Source organism: Pinus tabuliformis, chromosome 2_2 (genome assembly GCF_031772625.1).
Source record: "Pinus tabuliformis cultivar Carrire ecotype Pingquan chromosome 2_2, CPIR1, whole genome shotgun sequence".
Taxonomy (NCBI): domain Eukaryota; kingdom Viridiplantae; phylum Streptophyta; class Pinopsida; order Pinales; family Pinaceae; genus Pinus; species Pinus tabuliformis.
Window position 1 is genome coordinate 281,867,649 of NC_142300.1, and position 20,730 is coordinate 281,888,378.

General features: G+C 34.9%; 1 protein-coding gene across 1 annotated transcript; it reads right to left on the reverse strand.

The window, feature by feature from the left end:
- Positions 1-19,597: 19,597 nt before the first annotated feature.
- LOC149192413 (uncharacterized) lies at positions 19,598-20,161 on the reverse strand. The gene has a single exon (XM_089406925.1). The coding sequence runs from the start codon at positions 20,159-20,161 to the stop codon at positions 19,598-19,600; it is 564 nt and encodes a 187-aa protein (XP_089263051.1).
- Between the last annotated feature and the right edge of the window lie 569 nt (positions 20,162-20,730).

Sequence of the window (20,730 nt, forward strand, 5' to 3'; positions counted from 1 at the left end):
ACTTGGGGCATCGTCACCCGCATAACCAACTTTACATGTATGAGACCCTAGATCAAGAACTATAGTTGTGAATTCATCTCCATATGCGCTTTTCATGAAAAAAATTTAAAACAAAATGAAATCAATGCAAAGAATTATCCCACACGTGACATGGGGAAATTGAGTGCGTTGTATATATATCGTTGTCCCCACTCAACAGGTTCGACGATGAAAGGTTCTATTTGATGGCCTTGGCGTTTGGATCAAATGTTGTCATATATATAGTTTGCATTTGTTGATGTATATGGGAATTTGATAATAATGGGCCCAAAGGGCTACTTTTATAATATGAACATCCATTTTATTAAATAATTTGTCCTTCGAAGGCCATGGTTGTGGACACATACATATAAGGTTATGATAGAAATAAGGAGGGAAAGTCATGAGAGCATATTTTTATTAAAACACACATGCTTTAGAGTGGGATAATACCTCAAAAGCCTTTTGAGAGACACTATATTTTTAAAACACCTGTTTTTTGTATAAAGGACTCAATGTAATATATATATGACTCAATGTAGCCACTTTTAAAATAGAGGTTGATCTTTATTTCCTTTTAGCAAGACACAAGAGAAACCTACATGACAAGCCATTCCATATTTGTGCAAACAAGACTAGGAGAAAAAATGAGAGAAAATGTTACAAGGTGCAATGATGTAGATTGCAAGAATGTGCTGAGGCAAGAGATGTTAGTCAAGCTTCAATAGTCAAATGTTAACGAAATTTTCATCAATAGGTTCATTAGGAGCTTTTATGTTTGAAGGATCAATCTCAGCACCTTAACCATGATTATAGGAGGAAAATAAGTTCCTTACTATCTAATTGAATCTTGTAGTTCTTAATCAACATAAAATATTCCTCAAATCACCATAAAATCTCTAGATAATACATTTTCCTTTGAGTGGTATATGGATACGATTAAGAGGTTTTACATACAAGAGATGACTCTCGAGCCTTTGGCCAAAATGAGGCTTCTATTTCCTTGCTCCCTAGACTTGGCCTCATACTACCATGAAAACTTGAATCGTTGACTTCTTAGTGGGATATGGGAATCATTAAGTGTTTTTTCATTTTATGAATGGGTCTCGCGGCCTTAATAATATTCAGTGAAGAGAAAAATTGGTTGTAGGTTCTAAATTAATCTTATAAGGATCATAATCCCTTCATGACACCTTAAACCACTAGAAAAAACCCTATAAAATGAACCTCAAACATTCAAATAAGATCTGGGAACCATTATAAATTTTTAGATATGATGGATGAATCTAAATATATTAAGAATTATCATGGGGGAAGACAAAGAGTCTTAAGACCTAGATGAATCTTTTAAAGTTCAAGAGCCATGGATAGGTCCTTAAACCAATAGAGGCCATTCTAAGGGGATGTTTGGAATTCAATTGAGATATGGGTACCATTAGAAGGTATTTTTGCCAGTGATGGATCCATAGGTCTTAGCCATGGTACAAGAGGAAATAAAGGGCCTTAGCTAGTATATAAATATTTTAAGGATTTATTCCATGAATGTGGCTTTGAAGCATCACAAAGGCCCTCTAAATGGGAATTTTTACCTCTAAGTAAGACATGGGTGCTTAAAGGAGATTTCATGTACTAGGGATGTATTTTCATATCATGTATATGGTTGAGCAAGAAAAAAAAGTCCATATGGCCTAAATGAAGCTTCTAGAGCTCATGGAAAAAAATAATGTCATGAACCATTATGCTTGCAATTTAGAGTGTATATTAACCACCAAGTGGGATACATATACCATTAGGATATTTTATTCATCATGGATGAGTCACAAGGCCTTACAGATGGCCATATGCTCGAAGCATCACAAGGGTTTCCACACTATATGGTTCAATGAGACACATTCCATGGTACAAGGATAAAATCCAATGTTGTAGGTACTAAAAGATTATTTTATGGTTCATGGACCATGCATAGGGTCTAAAACCACCACACAAGCCTTTTAAATATAGGATTTATCCCAAAAATATAATATGGACACCATTAAAAGGTTTGGAATAATAGATATTGGTGTGAACGCATTCACCATGGTTGAAGGACAATCACTAGGTCCTAACAATTATTTTTAAGGATCATGTTCATGTGTACCAATTATAAATTTCACACTATCATTGCAAGTGATGTAAATTTTATTAGCATCCAAACAATTCAAAATTATGAATGGCCTACTTGTAGAAATCTTCACCTTCTCATTCCATAGGACACAAATACATTAAGAGATTAATACTTTAGTTTTTTATTGTAAAATCCTCCTACATTGGCACGATTTAATCCTTTAATCATCATATTATATTAATCTATTAAGAAAATGTTACATGGTTGTTCCTAAGAAACTAGTTATTCTCCTTTAGACCTTCATTATGTCCCTAATACCAATATCTAGCAAACCAAACCTCATAATGGTGTTCATAATGTTCATGTGGGGTAAATATTTCATTACATGGCTTGTATGGTGATTTCAAAACTTATGCGTGATCCATGATAAATAAAAGAATAATTTAGTCCCTAAAACATTTATTTTATCCTTCTACCATGGGTAGTGTCTTAAGAACCATCTAGCATGAAACATGTCAAAGTGGTTCCTATATTATCATGGATAAGACATAAAGCTCATCCTTAGTGGAAAAATTATAATAATGGATTATGTATCCCACTTGGTGGATAAAGACCCCTTTTAAAGGTTGTGTGTAATGATTCAAGAACTCATTTTGCCTCATGAGCCCTAGAATATCCATTCACTATATGGCTCTTATTTTCCCTACTTAACCATGGTCAAGACCCTAGAACCCTTTCCTAGTATGAAAAATATTATATATTCATCCATATCCCACTCAAAAATAAAATATCCTTTTTAGAGGGCCTATGTAATGCCTTGAGCCCATGTTCATGGATGAATTTCTTAGAATATTTTATTTGAGGCCCTTTATTTCCTCTTCTTACCATGATCATGACTTAGAGACATATCCTTGGATCACAAAAGATCCTAATGAAACCCATATCATAATTGAAGGCTAAATATCCCCTATAAAGGGCCTTTGTAGTGGTTCAAGGACTTATTTATGGGTGATGAGCCATAAAAGCTTCATTTAGGTCCTAAGACACTTTATTCTCTCCCATGACAATGGTTAATGTCTTAAGGCCTACCCATTGTGTGTAAAATTTTCTAGAGGGGTTTTGTGGTGGTTTGAGATATATTTTGTATCACATATTGCATACAATATTTAAGCAATGATGAAGGGCCTTGTTTTCCTCCCAAACAATAGTTAAGTCATTGAGATCCGTCCCTGTTGCATGAAAACACCTATTGGCACCCCTATCCCATGCATATGGAAAATATTACCACTGCGAACTTGTGTTGTAGTTTAAGGTATTAAACATGGCCAATTATCCCAAGAATAATCATTTAGGTTACAATTCCCTTTATTTCACCCCAAAGCATGGTTAAGGTCTCAATACCTATCCTCAATGCAAAAAAAATCATAATGATACCCATATGTCACTAGAAGGACAATGAATCCCTTTAAAGGACATGTCATGTGGTTTATGGCATTATTTATGGCCCTAATACATGAATAATCATAAAGGGACCAAGGGCCTTATTTTCTCCCTTGACCATGACCAATGCCTTAAGTCACACATCACAAAAGACTTCATAATTGTACTCATATTCTACTTTGAGGCTAAATATTACCTCTAAAGGTCACGTGCTTTGTTTAAGGCCATTATTTTCCTTCTTTATTCATGGTTAAGGCTTTCAAACCCATCCCTACTAAGCAAAACATTTGACCTTGCCCATATCTCTCTTGTATGTGAAATGTCTACTTTAAAGTGCATATATTATGGTACTTGTCCTTAATCATGCCCAATTAAGTCAATATTATTAAATTATGGACTAATTCCCTCAATATCTCCCCCAACCATGGTACAAGACCATCCATTATGCACAAGACCTCATGTTAGAGCCCATATCCCACTAAAGCATAATGATCTCCTATGCAAGGCATGTTTTGTTGTTTATGACCTTGTTCATGGCACTTGGTCCCTAGAATGTTCATCTAGGAAATAACAACCTTATTTTCCTTCACATCCATTTGTGAGGCCTTGAAATTCATCCCTACAATCGAAGGCATTATAGGAGAGACATTATTCCACTCAAAATTTGAATATCCCCTTTACAAGACCTATGTGGTGGTTTAAGAAAGTGGAGGAAGAAGAAATAATTTCTCTTAACTACCCTACTTATGCTACATTAGGCGTAAATTTCACAATGCTTGTGACACTAAGTTTTATAACTTGTTAACTCATAAAAACATAAAAGAACAATTTGTGTGTCCCTCTAATCTTTTTTATTGTAAAAATGATTCAATGTTAAAACAAATCAATTAACTTGTATCGACAATTATTAAACCCAATAAATTAAAACCAATATCAAGAAACAATAAAAATCATTATTATTTTTTTAAGCTAAAAACATAGGTGTATCTTCACATTTTATAGAAAAAAATGTTACATGAGACTCTAGCGGAGGCTCACCTCAAGGGAAACTAGGTCTTCCACTAGCTTAACATAAATGTACTTATTTCTATTGTCTAGACTTGAGCATCTATAAAATAGAAAACAAAAAGAGATAACAACCTAAGTTAACATGCTATAGTTACGCATATAACTCAGGTGAAATTAAACATATAAATATCAAATAGTATGGGGTGGGCCACTATCTTCCACAAGTTGGTCCATTGTCTCTTTAATCTCTCTTCCTTCATCTTGTGTTGTTCCTAAAGGTTATGGGTCCTCATCTAGGATGAGGGGGTTGGATTTTATTCTCTTGGAACTAGAGGAACCCTACTTGTATTTCATATCTTCATTTTCCTTTGTAACCTATGGAACCTCAATTCCTATCCAGAACATTGCTCTACAAACCACCTCAAATTTTCCTTCTACAAATATAATGTTGTGGAAGATGTCTTGATACTATTCATTTTTACTTTTCAGAGCTTGGGCTATCAAGGAATTCACTAGTCAATAAGTCTCAGTGATTCATAATATCCTTGTATCACAAGTACAAGAGTAAATTAAATCTTCATCCATCTCACAATTTCCTCTAGAATTTCTTTATTATATAAATACTAACTTCTTTCTTTCATTGCATTCTCTATCTCCTCAAGTTTAGTTTTGGAAAAATAAAAAAACCTATCATGAAATAACCTCTCAATTGTAATAGCTTCTTTCTTAGCTTAGGATGTGTGTAGGTTCCCAAAGGGCACAACATTGGGCACACACCCTAGGTTTCTTCTTTCTATAATCCACTGCCTTGGCCACATTCCATTTCATCATATTGGGGTTCGGTAGGTTGAAATAGAGGTCAAAACAAATCACAGGTTGTGGGAAAGGGGGTTCTAGACTGTACAAAGGGTGAGGCGTTGACTAACATCACAATACCTATGTGCTACTCCCCACATGAAGTTGGGAAACTGTAAAATTGGCTCCTACAAATCTTTAACCAAAAGGCCACCCTGATATGAATGGAAAGTGGAATCTACCCATGGTATTCATTCACCCATGGTATTTATCCACCCATGGTATTGTAAGTGGCATCCATCCATGATATTCATCAATCCATAGTATTGCAAGTGGAATCTACCCATGGTATTCATTCACCCATGGTATTTACCCACCCATGGAATTTACCTATGGTATTGTAACTAAAACAAGACTATAAGTAACAAGTCATATTTTGTAAAAGGCAGATTGCCCATCACAATGTAGCTTTTACAATTATTCTCTCCCAACAGATTCAGGTTACTACTCCATGGGAATGGGGGTTTGACGCATATTTAGTTTCAAATTTTTGTAGCAATCTTCAACAAACTTCATGCACGTGCTACGACCTCCACAAAGCACTTTCTTGGGCAAAGTGGAAATAATTTTTTTTCATTTTTTTGCGAGAATTTTTTGGGCAGCAAGTGTAGATTAGATATGAAAATTTTGGTGTAAATTTTACAAAAAAAAAATAACATATCTGGATTCTTTGCGAAAAATACCCAAATTCAAAAAACATATTGGTTGAATCGGAGTCCAGACGAGGGAGATATCACTGATTTAAAATCAGTTGTGTTGCATAAAATTTTTTAACGCTAATTCATGGACATCGACTCTCCTATCAATTTTTTTTAGTTTTTGTGCATAATTTCATAAAAATGATTGCAAATTTGAGCTCCTCTTGAAAAGTCACCCAATTCCAAAAAAAAGTTGGTCGAATCGAAGTTCGGATGAGGGAGATATTGTTGATTTAAAATCAACTATTTTTTTAGAACTTTTGTGACGGTGGGACAGTTGCAACGTGAATATGAGTTTCCAGATTGTCCATATATGGATTTCAATCACATGAGAAGATGCATGATGGTCATTCTATTTTGAAAAATGGGTTATAATAAAGATTTTGAGTTATATTGACCGAGTTATGCCCATTTTAAATTAGTTTTAATATTTGAAGCAACATTTGGAGTGGGTTCCCTCTAAAGACGTGCCCTCGCACCCTACTTTAGTAGGCATCTGCTTCACATTCATCAGTTTCAGCATAACAACATTTGACTTGGGTTCTTTGGAGACATGCCCTCCCACCCCAGGCTATTTAGTTACGTGCTACTTCATCAACAGTTAGCATCACGGTTATGGCACAACTGCATAAAATCCTTGTCATCGAAGTCCATTTGCTAGGCCGCACAAAGTTAGTATCATAATTTCTCATAAGCATTACAGGGTATCTCTATCCTCGAGTATTCATTTGTCATGGTTATGGGTCATCCACAAACCCACACTTCATCAAAGTCCATTTTCTAGGCCGCACACTGTTAGTATCATAGTTGATCACAAGCATTACAAAGTATCTCTATTATCGGATCTTCATTATCACAATTATGGGCAAAGCACACACAACTCTTCTCTTTAGTGGCTATTCATATTCAACGCAAGCTTCTCACGAGGGAACTTCACGCAATGGGGACCATTGCTTCTTAAGGAGGGAGGAATGATCTAAATGGAAAGTGGCATCTACCCATGGTATTCATTCACTCATGGTATTCATCCACCCATGGTATTGTAAGTGGCATCTACCCATGGTATTCATTCACCCATGGTATTTACCCACTCATGGAATTTACCTGTGGTATTGTAACTAAAAAAAGACTATAAGTAACAAGTCACATTTTGTAAAAAGACAAATTGTCCATCACAATGTAGCTTTTACAATGATTCTCTATTTTAATAAAAAAGTTTCTTTGTGGTTTTATTTACTATGCGTTCTCTCTTTTCTTCTGGCATTTCAAATTTTCAGATCATGGAGGCCTTCCCCCCCAAGATCCATTTCAATTTTTTAGATCTCGGGGGCCTCCCCCCAAAGATTTGGATCACCCCCCCACTCCAACTTGGGAGCTAAACACTATAAAAACACTACAAAAACCAAAGAAGCTAGAAGGGGATACCTGCAACAAGATTAGAGGAGTCCATTAAGGCAACAAATTATGAACAACTTGTTTAAGCTTCTCATTCATCCCTGACCAACTTTGTCAATCTGAGGCCTTTCCCTCCCCACAAACCACAAAAAACTACTCTTCCTTGATGAAAATCCCCTCACTTCGTGCCTCAACCATTACTACTTTACCATTTTTCAATCATGGTAGTTGCATCTAGTATGTCATCACAATGAATGACATTATCATTGTGAATGTGAAGCAATCCTCACTTTATACCCATGCATAACTTCACCCCGAGTTACATAATTTCTTAGTCTAAAAAGGCGGGGTTCATACTCCTCCCTATGCCTCCTCTCCTCCTCTCATTAATCCTCATTAATACCCCTATTTGCACCATAACCCCATTCATTATTGCGTGGTGGGATGATAGGCTAACAACCATACCCTTTATGAGGTTCATACTCCACCTTATGCCCCCCTCTCCTCTTCCCATTAAGCTTCATCAATACCCCTCTCTACGACATAATCATGTACGGCATAATCAGGTTTATAATTATAGAGTGAGATGATAGCATAATACATATATCCTTTCTCCTAGTCTATAATCATGATCTTATTATTATTTTATAATTTAACTTTTTATATTCTTTTAATCACAATAAAACTCATTAAACTTACATTGTTGTACGCATTTCTTTTATCTAAGCTATGTAATAATGATACTACAAACATGAAAGTAAAAGAAAATAATAATTTACAACATCCTTGGTGAAGAGAAAGTGACTCTAACATTTCCTCACATGTAGTTGTGATGTTAATGTTTCTTTGCTGCATTAGGGAGGGCAATAACCCTATCTGCACTATAAAGGAATATTTTAATCGCGACATCTATATGTTAAATATTAGTCACGGGACCGAGTCACAGCCTACAGATGTGAGGTTTTTGTCCATGTTTCATAATAGTAAGATTTTGTGAAGTATACTTTTCTCTTTTATTTCATAATTATTAAAACTTTATAATTATATTTTGTCTTTGTTCCAGAATATTAAGATTTTAAGAAATATTCCTACTTTTAATCTTTGGTGGGGTACCAATAAAAATCCATCCATATTTTCAAAGTCACGGAAAGCATCATTTATCCTTTACGCAATGTATCGTTGTATCACATCAGATTTTTTTATATTATCATCTTACCGGAAAGGGATTTATTAAAAATATATATATTTAGATGACTCAGCTCCATATACAAATCCCTGCACAATATGTAAAACAGATATCCTTTACGCAATGTATCACATCACATTTTATATCTTCAGCTTACCGAAAGGAATTTATTAAATATAAATTTATGAAAGTTCTTTGCTAAGGTTCGATGTACACATCTGTGCTTACATCTGTAAATATTACATGCTTTTATTTGAAGTGCAATTAATTACGGTTATAAACCATATATAGATTTATCTTAAATACAGATTTGATATGAGTTAAAAAGAGATATAATTTAATATTAGTCGAAAAATATCTAATTTAATAGGAGTCGAAAAGGATCTAATTTTTTTATGAGTCTATATTATTTTAATATTTTGTATAGTTATTTAATTTTATTTTTATTTTTACTTTTAAATTTTTTATTTTTATTTTTATTTATTTATTTTTTATTTTTGGTTTACATGAGCAAAATTTCAACTTTGATGAGGGACGGATAGCGTTACACATCATACTGGGCTGTAGAATGAGCCTCTAGACTCAATAAATAAAAATTGTATTTATAATAAAAAAAATAATAGTAAACTTAAACTTCGCTTAACTATTTAATACACTAATATAATAAAATAATATAATTTTCCTCGGATTAATGGTTATGTTAATACAAAATAATGAAAGACAAAAATACAAAAACATTATTTATAATAATAAACTATAATAGGTAGTAATTGGGCTTTGTTGGGTAGTAATTAAGCTTTGGGTTTCAGAAGGGGGAGAGCGATGGCGGCGAAGTTTGGATCTAGGGTTTCAGGAGGTTCTCTTTGCGCCGCCGCGACCTCAACAGACCTGCTTCGCTATGGTTCTGCAAGTCGGCAGGCCACTGGATGCTATGGAATTGACGCCCCCCTAGGGTCCTGGTTCGGATCTGCAGCGGGAAAGGATTTCAACGCATCAATCCTCAGGAAAATACGACGGTTACGCTTCCCCTCTTACAGGGTGCAGAAAATTCTCCTCACGGCGGCAATAGAAGGGGTTTTTTTGGATTACCCAACTCAATCGGTTCTAGTCAGTCCACCAACAACCGAGATCGTATTGCAGAGACAAGGAAAATCTGTCTGCGATTATGAAGGAGAGAGGCGTATGCCGCTTCCGCTGCCTCTTTCCAGTGCGCCGTGGTTTGGATCGGCCGTCCCAGGGCGAATTTTAAAGGGAAAAGTTGTAGATCTAGATGAAACCCCTATTTTCTCGGCAGTGCAACAAATTTTCATCAGATCAACAGAAGGCAGACATGTGTGTCTGCAGATCTGGGGAAGCATGAGGGTTCTGGAGCTTAAACAAAAAATCCAGGACAAACTGGGAATCCCAGTTGCATTTCAAAGTTTAATATCTTCTGGGAAATGCATGCAGGAACATCACACCCTCCAGCACTACAGGGTTGCAAAAGATTCAACTGTTATTCTCAATCTCCGGCTGCGAGGTGGATCAAAGGGATCTACATCAAAATCTACAGGATCCTACAGAGATGCAGCAAAGGGGACAGAAAATCAAAAGGGGAAAGAACATGCAAATGTAAATACCCCTCCAGGGCAGTATATCATAGATGAAGCACCAGAGAGTCCCTCCATTCTGTTGGACATCCCAGAGGTAAAGGGCATTTTCACAGATCTACAAAAAAATGCAGTCATTTGTAGATTTAACGGCTTCTGGCCTAGATCGGATGCTTTGTACCAATGGATACACATGACATGGACAAAAAACTGCCGGATTCACCTATGCTCGAAAGGATTCTTCATAGTAGTCTTTCGCGTCGAAGAAGAGAAGGATAAAGCTCTTACCGAAGGACCATGGTTCTGGGGCAGTGCGGGATTATTTGTCACCCCCTGGTTCCCGGAGTTTGATCCAAACACCATGGTGGTATCAAAAATGCCGGTATGGGTAAGGCTACATAATCTTCCGATGCATTTTTGGCACTTTTCATCCTTAGCAGCCATAGGAAATACTCTCGGAAGAATGTTAAAGATTGATACAGAGAGACATCTAAAAGGGATCTTTACCTTTGCTAGAATTTGTGTCGAGGTAGATCTCAGCCAGGGGTTACCAGAAAGCATCATCCTGAACTTCAACAATACACAATGGAAACAATCTTTGGACTATGAGAACACAGCATTCAGATGCAGGGGATGTCAACAAACAGGTCATCTGTTCAATGCATGCAAAAGCCACAACAAGAACAAGCCACAACAAAGGAAGCACAAAGGATGGCAGAACATAGACAATGTCATAAAAAAGAGAACCGAGGAAAAGAAAGTCCCCACAGTATCAGAAGATGCAGAAACAGAAGCAGAAGAGGACGATACAAACATAGAGGAGGCTGATCTAGAGACCCAAAAGGAAAATACAGCAGTCAACAAGGAGCTACAGCCACATTCTTTCCAGGCAGAGACCCAGCAACAGATGACAAGCGTGGATCCAAGCATGGGAGGCTTAAAACGGCAGCATCATTCAGATACATCAGATTCAGATAAAGAAATAGGACAACAAAATGAAACAACCCAGTTAGTCATTGCCTCGACCGAGCCCACTGTGGGAGAGTGGCGCAAGGTTGAAAAGAAAAAGGGGCGAAAAACCTGAAGGCTGGAAGACAGGTTTTTTCCCTTTTTTTCGTTCTTTTTCTCTTCTCCTTCTTATTCTTTGTGCACGTTAGTTCACTAACGCTGCGAGCCCAGGTGGCAACATACTGAATGCTTCATTGCATATGATAGTGTAACTTTTCATTAAATTTTTAATAAAAGGTTACCGCTTTTTTCCTTGGAAAAAAAAAAATAATAAACTATAATAATTTTTATTCTAAATTTAAAGTAAATCTGTAATTTTTTATTATATAAATTTTTTTTTGATAAGTTTCACAGGACTATATCTTTATCATGTCCAATATATCACCATGGAAAAGGGAATTGAACTTGTGATTTCACATCAAGAAGAGTCTTAACAAAACACCCAATAAACCTTTATCCAAGACCCTATAAATATTATTATATAAACTTTATATATACATATAATATTATTAAAAATATACCTTCAAATAAAATTAAAAAATAAATAAATAAATAAAAAATTAATACACTAATTTAAAAATTAATATACTAATTTACATATTAAAAGCTATGCAAGGTTAATAGGAAAACCATAACAATGAATGAATCGATTGACCTATTCAAAATAGTTTCTCTTATCTTGTAAACCTCTTTCTTCGAGGCCATCTTTTTTTTTTTCTTTCTTCACAGCCATTTTCTTTTATAATCATCGGTTGACTTTAGTTAATACTTTTGGTTATCGTTATAAGACCATAAATATGGATTAACAAATTAATAAAAATTATTTAAATATGATATAATTTAAATTTAATTATATATATTTTTATGATTAAAATTATATTTTTAATCTATAAATAAATTTCACATTTTTACAAAAACCTTTCTTACCATTACAATCACTAATATATAATATTTCAATATTTAAACCACGGTCAACCCAAACAAAGACGCCCGTGCATAACAATCTATATCCAAATAAAGAGGTGTTGCTTGATAAAGATGCAATCCCCGTGCAGGTTGCGTGCCCTCAAGATATGACCATCGTTGCGATAAATTAAAGTCCCAAACCAAATTGGCCATTTATGAACCAATGCGACTAGGGGTTGATCTTTTCAAGATACATAAACGTTCCCTCTTTTTATAAAACAAATTTCAAGACACATGTTTTTCTTTAAAAAAAAAAAACAGATTTGAAAACACATAAAAAACAATTTTCAAGACACATGTTTTTCCTTTTTTAAAAAACGATTTTCAAAATAAATATAAGACTATAGAAAACCACAACCACTCTATTGCTTAGTAATAAGTTAAATGATTAATAAGAACATACATATAAGACTATCGAAAACCACACGCATTCTATTGTTTAGTAATAAGTTAAAACCACTCTATTGTTGATTAATAAGTTAAATGATTAATAAGAAAATACATATAAGACTATAGAAAACCACACCCACTCTATTGTTTAGTAACAAGTTAAATGATTAATAAGAAAATACATATAAGACTATAGAAAACCACACCCACTCTATTGTTTAGTAACAAGTTAAATGATTAATAAAGGTTGATAAGTTAGGTATTAATCATTTATTCATATTGACCTGCAATGTAATGACATTTCAAGAAACATTTACTTATACTATATTAATACTTCACAAAACATGTTTAGCCAAATATATTTTTATGTATCATAGATCGATAGAAACAATAGTTTATGAAGACAATAAATGAATTGACACTGAAAGATGATATAATCAAGGGAAGGAAATTAAAACAGTGTGGAACCTCAAGTTAATCTTCACCTTACATTTAAAAACGGCGTTAACGAGTTTTGAATAAAAAAATTATGGTAGTTTCAAATACATGTAATTATTGTAAATTGATATTGTTAATCCTCATACAAGTTAATTGTTAATTGGTAAAAATAAATAAAAAAATAGTATAATTATATAAATAAACGATTAGTAAATATAGATAAATATTAATTTATGATATATATCAAATAATTATTTCATTATATATATTATATATTTTATATTGTCAATTTAAAAAAAATAATAAAAAATAATAAATTATCACTCTATTTTAAATTATTACTATTATTATTATCATAAAAATAATATATATATATATATATATATATATATATATATATATATATATATATATATATATATATATATATATCTATATATATATATATATATATATATATAAATATATAAATATAAATGAACAAGATTTTTAATCATGAATATTTTTAATCTATAAATAAATTAAATATTATAATAATTTAGATTAATATCATGACTTATCAATATCAAATGTCCAAATAACTTATTTCGTATGACCTTAGTTTATATAACCTTCATTTTAATTAAAAGAGCATAACTAATTTTAAGATAAATTTCAGCCTTTAATCTATAATTATTATAAAAAATATTCTAAAATATTTTGTGGAGATTTAATCCATATTATCCACCAACCTAATAATTATTGATAATTAAATTAAAATTTTGTAAACCCTATTAAAAAAAAACAAGAATAACAACATAAGTATACATCTTCCCAAACTCTCATCAAATAATATTAATATGTTAGTAATAACCATACTTATATAATAGTTTTTTTAACCATAATTCACTATAAGCATTTCTATATTGACCCTAGATGGATGAGGCAATGCTAACTTTATTTTTTAATTTAATTGGATGAATAAGATCTAATCTGGGTGAATAAACATAGAATGTGCTTCATCTGAGTCACGCATCCACTGTTGTGGCGTGAGGGAGAACAAAGCGATGAAAAAATATTATTTAATTGGAAATTTGATTGACGGCGACGACCATGACAAACAGATCATTTATTGAACATCGATGCACACGTTTCATTCATTAAATTGGTCAAACTATCGTCCACTCATGACTTAATGAAATGAAATGATATTTTAATGTTCGTGAGACTAAAAATAGTCTATGGGACTATTAGTTCCTTGCTTTTCGTCTTTTGCAATTCAATCCTTTTCTTGTTCAAATTGATGATGAGTTGGCCCATCTTTCCAACAATCCCCTCACTGAAAAGACAATGCTAAGAAATTGATGCTAACATATTCCCATAACTTTCTCTAATGTCTTTGAATGCATCACATTCCAAAATGAAATGTTTTTCCAATTCCACTACCCTAGACGTGCAAAATGTACACACCCATTCTTCCCAAGCTTCTTTAGGCCTTTTCCACTATCCTGTTTCACACCGAAGTTGATGCGAGTTGGTTCTTAATTGAGCAATGAGAACCTTTGCTCTCCACAGAATGCTAGCTCCATTGAAATCTTTTTGTTGTAGATCACATGTAGGGTTGAATTCCTCAATGTAGTACTTCTTCTTTCTACCCAACTCTTTTCCCCATACCCATTTACGAAACTTCTCCATAACAAAATCCTTTAGCTCCTTTGCTATTTGTGGGATAGGCATTAAGGTAGATATTCCATTTTTGCATCCATATGTAGTTTTGTTTCATCCATGTTTTCTTTCTTTCACTCATGCCTTTATTGAAGGTAACATTAGGCCATCTACCTACTCCCATTTGCTCATTCTTTTTAGGTATCTTATGGGCTGCACCATAGCAATTGCTTCGATGGGAGTTGCTCCTGTTTCACTCAACGTTATCTCGTAAGATACCGAATTTTTTTATTTTGAACTTGCTCATGATCAAGCGTTTTTGGATTTTCTCAATTTATTTCCATTTTGAGACGGGGGTGCTGTTATCCCACAGTTCACACCCATATATCATCATTGAACAAAGTAGGAGTCCAAAAAGCATTTTAGTCATTTTCCAATCCCATAATTCTGCCTCTCTACATCGGTTTTGAAGAGCATATAATGCTTTCCACCCTCCTAAAATTCTCTTCTTTCTGCGGTCCTCCCAATTAAGTTTGTTGTTGAAATCAACCTTGAGGTACTTGTACTCATTTACTTCTTCAAGAATGCTTCATTCAAAGGAGAACGTATGTTGGCCCCACTTCCTTTTATTAGAGAAAATTATTATTTTAGTCTTTCTAGTATCGACTTGCATCCCCACTTCTCTATAAAAATGCTCAAGGGAATATAGGTGCATTTGCAATCCATGGGCTGATTTAAAAATCAATACAAGATCATCCACATATAAAAGAGGCTTTATCACAAACTCCCCCAACCGAACACCATCTCCACCTTGTAGATTTATCCACTCTTCCCATTTATCAATATATAAACCAAAAAGAGTAGGAGATAGAGGGAAACCTTGCTTGCCTCCAATGTCACTTGTAAAGCTTTCTGAAATACCCACTGAGATTCTAATTTTGACTTTCACTTCTTCATAAAGTCTATGGACAACAGCTTTATAATGTAAAGGAATTTCAAGTTCTTCCATTCTATGCCACAGCTTATCTCCAGGGATTGTGTCAAATGCATTTTTGAAGTCAAGAAAGCAGCGGAATGCTTCTTCTTTGTCCTCCCAAACCTTTTCAACAATGTGTCTCAACATGATACCATGATCCACTGTAGAATGCTTCGGCCTAAAACTCGCTTTTCCTCTTGCCCTCTTTTCTTTTACTTCTTCCCACTTAATGATTCTATTTTCTACCATGTTGCCGAAAATATTTTAAAACAAAGGATTGATCATAATGGTTCTATAATTGGAAGGATTATTAATGTCTCCACTTTTAAAAAGGGGTATTTCTAGGCTAGTTGTCTAGTCCCTTGGGAATCCTTGCTAAATGATGTTGTTAAATATTTCCATGATGTGTGGTGCAAGAGTGTTCATTCCCCATTTTAGATACTCTGCTTGAAGCTCAACCAAGTCCTTTGCCTTTCCTGTTTTCAGCTTCTTAATTCCAATCTCCACCTCCTGTAACGTGAAGAGCTTTGTAGTTGTGTTAATCCTGGAGGGAGGCTCCGCCTCTGATTCTTTCTCATAGAGTTGCTTTGCATATTCAAACCATTGTTGGGTTGTAATATTATTTTCGATTTTCTTCTTCCTTGGTTGAAGTTCTTGCCAGAAAAGCTTTGGGTTATTCTTGCTTAGATATATTAACTCTTCTCGCCTTGTTTGCATGAACTCGTCTTTTTCCCCTTTTAGTATCTGCTTATATAACTTTACATTCATCTTCTCTTTTCCTTCCTTTTTCAAGGTTCTCCTTGCCATTTTTCATTCCTCATCAAACCAAGCATTCACAAGAAAACAATTTGATTATGATTTCCTATTTTTTGCTCTTTTGCACTTCTCAAGTGCACTTTGGATTATATTTGTTAACTCATGACTGTTGAAACTTTTGAAACCAGTTTTCTCCTTCTGAATTAATCTCTCTAACATTGTCTTGAAGATAGTACAATTTTCTTGTGTTAGAAGAATTTTCCTCTTGATAGTGACTGCCGAGAGCATTGGTTTTTTCTCTCATTTTGTCTTTCTTCTAACCATGATAAATTTATATAAATTGAGTTATGGTTTGATTATAAGACCCAAATATGCTGTCCAATCTTAAATTCATCTATCTTTTCTATCAAACTTTGTGAACACATCACATAGTCAACGACACTTGCCCCATTGTATGTGTTGCAAGTGAAGTTATCAGACCTTTTCCATCTATATAGACCATTGCAAATAATTAAGTTGAAAGCCCCACACAGTGTAAGAAACTCCTCTCCAAAAGGATTGCTAACTTTGTCATCTTCTAAACACCTCACCCATTGGGGATTCTCCTCTTCAGTGAGCCAAATAGGACTGTGATCCTCTTTACAACAAACAATACTAGCTTGATGATTTCATGTTCTAGCATTGAAATCTCCCACTAAAATAACTTCTCCCTGCCAAAAGTACACAGCAAGAGCAACTGTTTAAAATGGGTGTCCACACACAACCACAAATTAGTTAAAATGGAAGCAATAATTGTTGCAGATGCAAGGTAGTTTGTAGAAGATATTCAAGATTGCATATAACTTGGAGTAACCCATCAAAAGGGCTAACCCCAACTCTATTGAGTAAGATTTGATCATTTAAACAGTTATTTTGTATACATTTAATCTTTACACTCTTTGTGGATGGAGCAAATTAATGATGAATTTTTTTTCCTTACATATAAGATAGTTTAAATAGAGAGTGTTTAGTTTTCAATGTAATATATAAAAGATGTTTTATTCAATTAACATGTCATATAATTTATTTTTATTAACTAATTTTATATAAAATATTATAATATATTTAAAAAATATTTAATAAAGAATTTATATGGTATATTGAGTTTTAATAAAAAGAAGGTTAGAATATAAAAAAATAGCTTTATTTATATGGGATATTGAGTTTTAGTATAAAATATTAAAAAGAAATGGAATATGGAGGATGTAGATATTGAAATCTATGTGAGTTTTTTAAATCTTAAAAATGAGTGGAAGCCAAAAATAAGTAAGGAATTTTATTTTACAGAAAATAAATATATATATTTTTATAGAAAAATATTTATTTTATAAAATAAAATTCTTCACGTTTATTTTCTATAGAAAATCAAATAAATATTTTCATGTTGGATTTGGAATAAAATAAAGTAAAAGAAATGAAAAAATTATGATAGCTTATAGGAATAATAAAGTAAGCTCGCTCTCTTCAAGGTTATTATTTTTTTTTTATCAAATTATCATCTTTCAGCAAATGCCTCCATGTTTACTATAAATTGTTATTTCCTAATGAGGTTTACATTAAACATGAATTCCATTGTTAAACATGATGGCGTATGCTCAAGATATGGATCCAATATTTAGTACTCATGGATCATATGGACATAAAAAATAAATAAACTCTTATACAGATGCCTACAATCTTTTTTCCTTTTGGCATTGTGTTTAAATATTTATAATTGTCATTTTTATTATTTTTACACTTTATCATTGTTATGGCTTAGAATTTATGAACTACTAAATTTTTTCTGGGATTCATGAATTATTATCATTATTTTTTTTTTTTTTGACAAAATCGGGTACTGATATATTATAAAAACTTCCAGGGACTGAGTCCTATTACATGGATATGACAAACCGAGGCATTGAGGATCCAAAACGGGTTCGCAGACCCTTGATCCTTATTGCTACATAAATGGTAAATAAAATGGAAAAGGTAACGGCTATATTGCCGGATAAAAGAACCTGCCAGCCAACAAAATTTGCAGTTCATGAGTCCTAGCGGTACTACTGATTAACTGAGTCATCCGGGAGAGATTCCTTCCTTGCACTAGCCCTGGTTGAAGCTTCCGCTTGCATACTTTGGGTAAGTGTCCTGATATGAGCTATAGCTTCCTCTATATGGGTGCATCTGTCCTTCAAGGCCTCGATCTCAGCTTTTTGTTTTTCTAGCTTCTTCCTTTTTGATCTGCTGTCCGTCTGATAATCATCTTTGAGGTCGTTGAATCGCTTGATGAATCTGCCAATCATGAAGGTGTGCGCTTTGCAGAGAGTGCACTCACTGTTCGTGATGACATTTTCTAAGGGATTGTTAGCAGGCTCCTGGGCTCCCTGTTGATTCTGCTGATCCGCCATTTCTCCTAACTGGGAAATAAAGCCAAAGTGCTGCTGATGCAGAAAGGGGAAAGACAGAAAGGGGGAGTGCAGAGCTTTGCACGAGGAGGGGACCAATAGGGAGGAACAGGAAGACGGGGGAGCAGAAGAAAGAAAGGGGGCGCGCTGTAACAGCCAAACAAACGACCTGTTAGAAGGAAAAGAAACTCTGTAAATAAAGTTGCCTGAGTTTACCGCTGTCGAGGGTCGTGATCCAAGCTCCAGATGATTGCGCCCTGCTTCAAGAGAGAGTCTGTGCTGGGAGGGGGCGCGTGCCAGGACCTTCGAAACAGTGGAGGATGAGATTAAAGAGAGAGCCATGCTGCTATAAATAGAGGGAGAGAGGTAGCTCGAATGAGTGATCCAGTGCTGATCGGTTCGATTCCTGAGGTGACTGTGAGTCCAGGTGGAGATTTTGTTGCGCGTGAAGGAGATTTTGGAATGATGTCCGTCTGAGCAGAGCCTGAGAATGATGGTGGAGGACGGATAAAGCACAAGATCGGGGCTGGGAGAGGTGACATATACGATCACAGGGGGGAGGATCTGAGATAGAAGGGACGGAGTGGCGCAGTCGAGGAGATATGGCAGAGAGAGAAGAGATTCGGGGATGAGCAAATTTCGAGAAGGATGGAGTCTGAGGTGGCTCAGAATCTGAGAAGAGGGAGGGGGATAAGATTCTTTAGGGGATTGCTTTGTCATAGAAGGAGTCGTTTTCTCTGACTTGGCCTACGGGTCTACTGGCTGCCTTGTTGGCCTGTTCATCGGCCTCTTTGTTGCTGCTCCTTAGCACATGTTTGAGGGTGGCCCCGTTTATATCTCTTATGTTGTCGATGATCATGGTTTTAATATTGTTCAGGGCGGTTTGTTTGAAATCCCTCCCCGAAACCATAGCAGCTATTATAATAGCTGAGTCACCCATTATGAGCGGATTTTGAAGACCGAGTCTCTTCAGGATGGAGGTTCCCAGGAGAAGACTATAGGCCTCGGCTCTATTTTTGTACATTATGCCCAATCCCCACTCGTAAGTTACTATTGTTTCCCCTTGATGATCTTTGATGACTCCTCCTGCACCTGCCTGACCCGGATTGTTTTTAGAGGCCCCATCGAACTGAAGGGAGGGCCTCTTTTGATTTTGAATCCATTCTCTGATTTCCTCATTAGAGCCTCTTAGCTTCCAATCAATCTTTTTCTGACCTGTACTTGCTGCTTTGTGATGCCTTGATTCATAACTGAATTTGCCCATCCATTCAGTTTCCCTTGGGTTCCCAAAATCTTGATCTGAATGAACTATTCCATTAGCACTGATGGTCTCAGAGATGAGGGCAATTGTTTTTGCAAGGGTGCTTGAGATGCTGGGTTTCTTATTGTTAAAAATGCTTTTGTTTCGGGTGTTCCAGATTTGCCAACAAAGGGTTGGAGGGATGCTATTCCACAGTCTTTTGGCAAGGGTTTTGTTTTTCTTGGGGTAGGGATAGCTGTTCCCCCAATTTTTTTGAAGGAGGGTGATATGATTGGGCAATTCACCTATCCTTAACGGGCTGGTAATGAGCTTCCAACAATTTCAGGCAAAGGAGCATTCTAGGAAGAGGTGGTTGCTGCTTTCTTCCGCTGCTCTACACAGGCAGCATATTGAGGGACCGAGGATGCCTTTCTTCCTTAGATTTTCCACTGTGAGGATTTTGCTTTTAAGGAGGGTCCAATTAAAAATTTTTATCTTTGGGAGGCATTCTGGATTCCAGGCCACTTTATGAAGAGGCCAATTATTGGTGGCTGTGGCATTTTGGAGGATTTTGTATCCTTCTCTGACTGTGT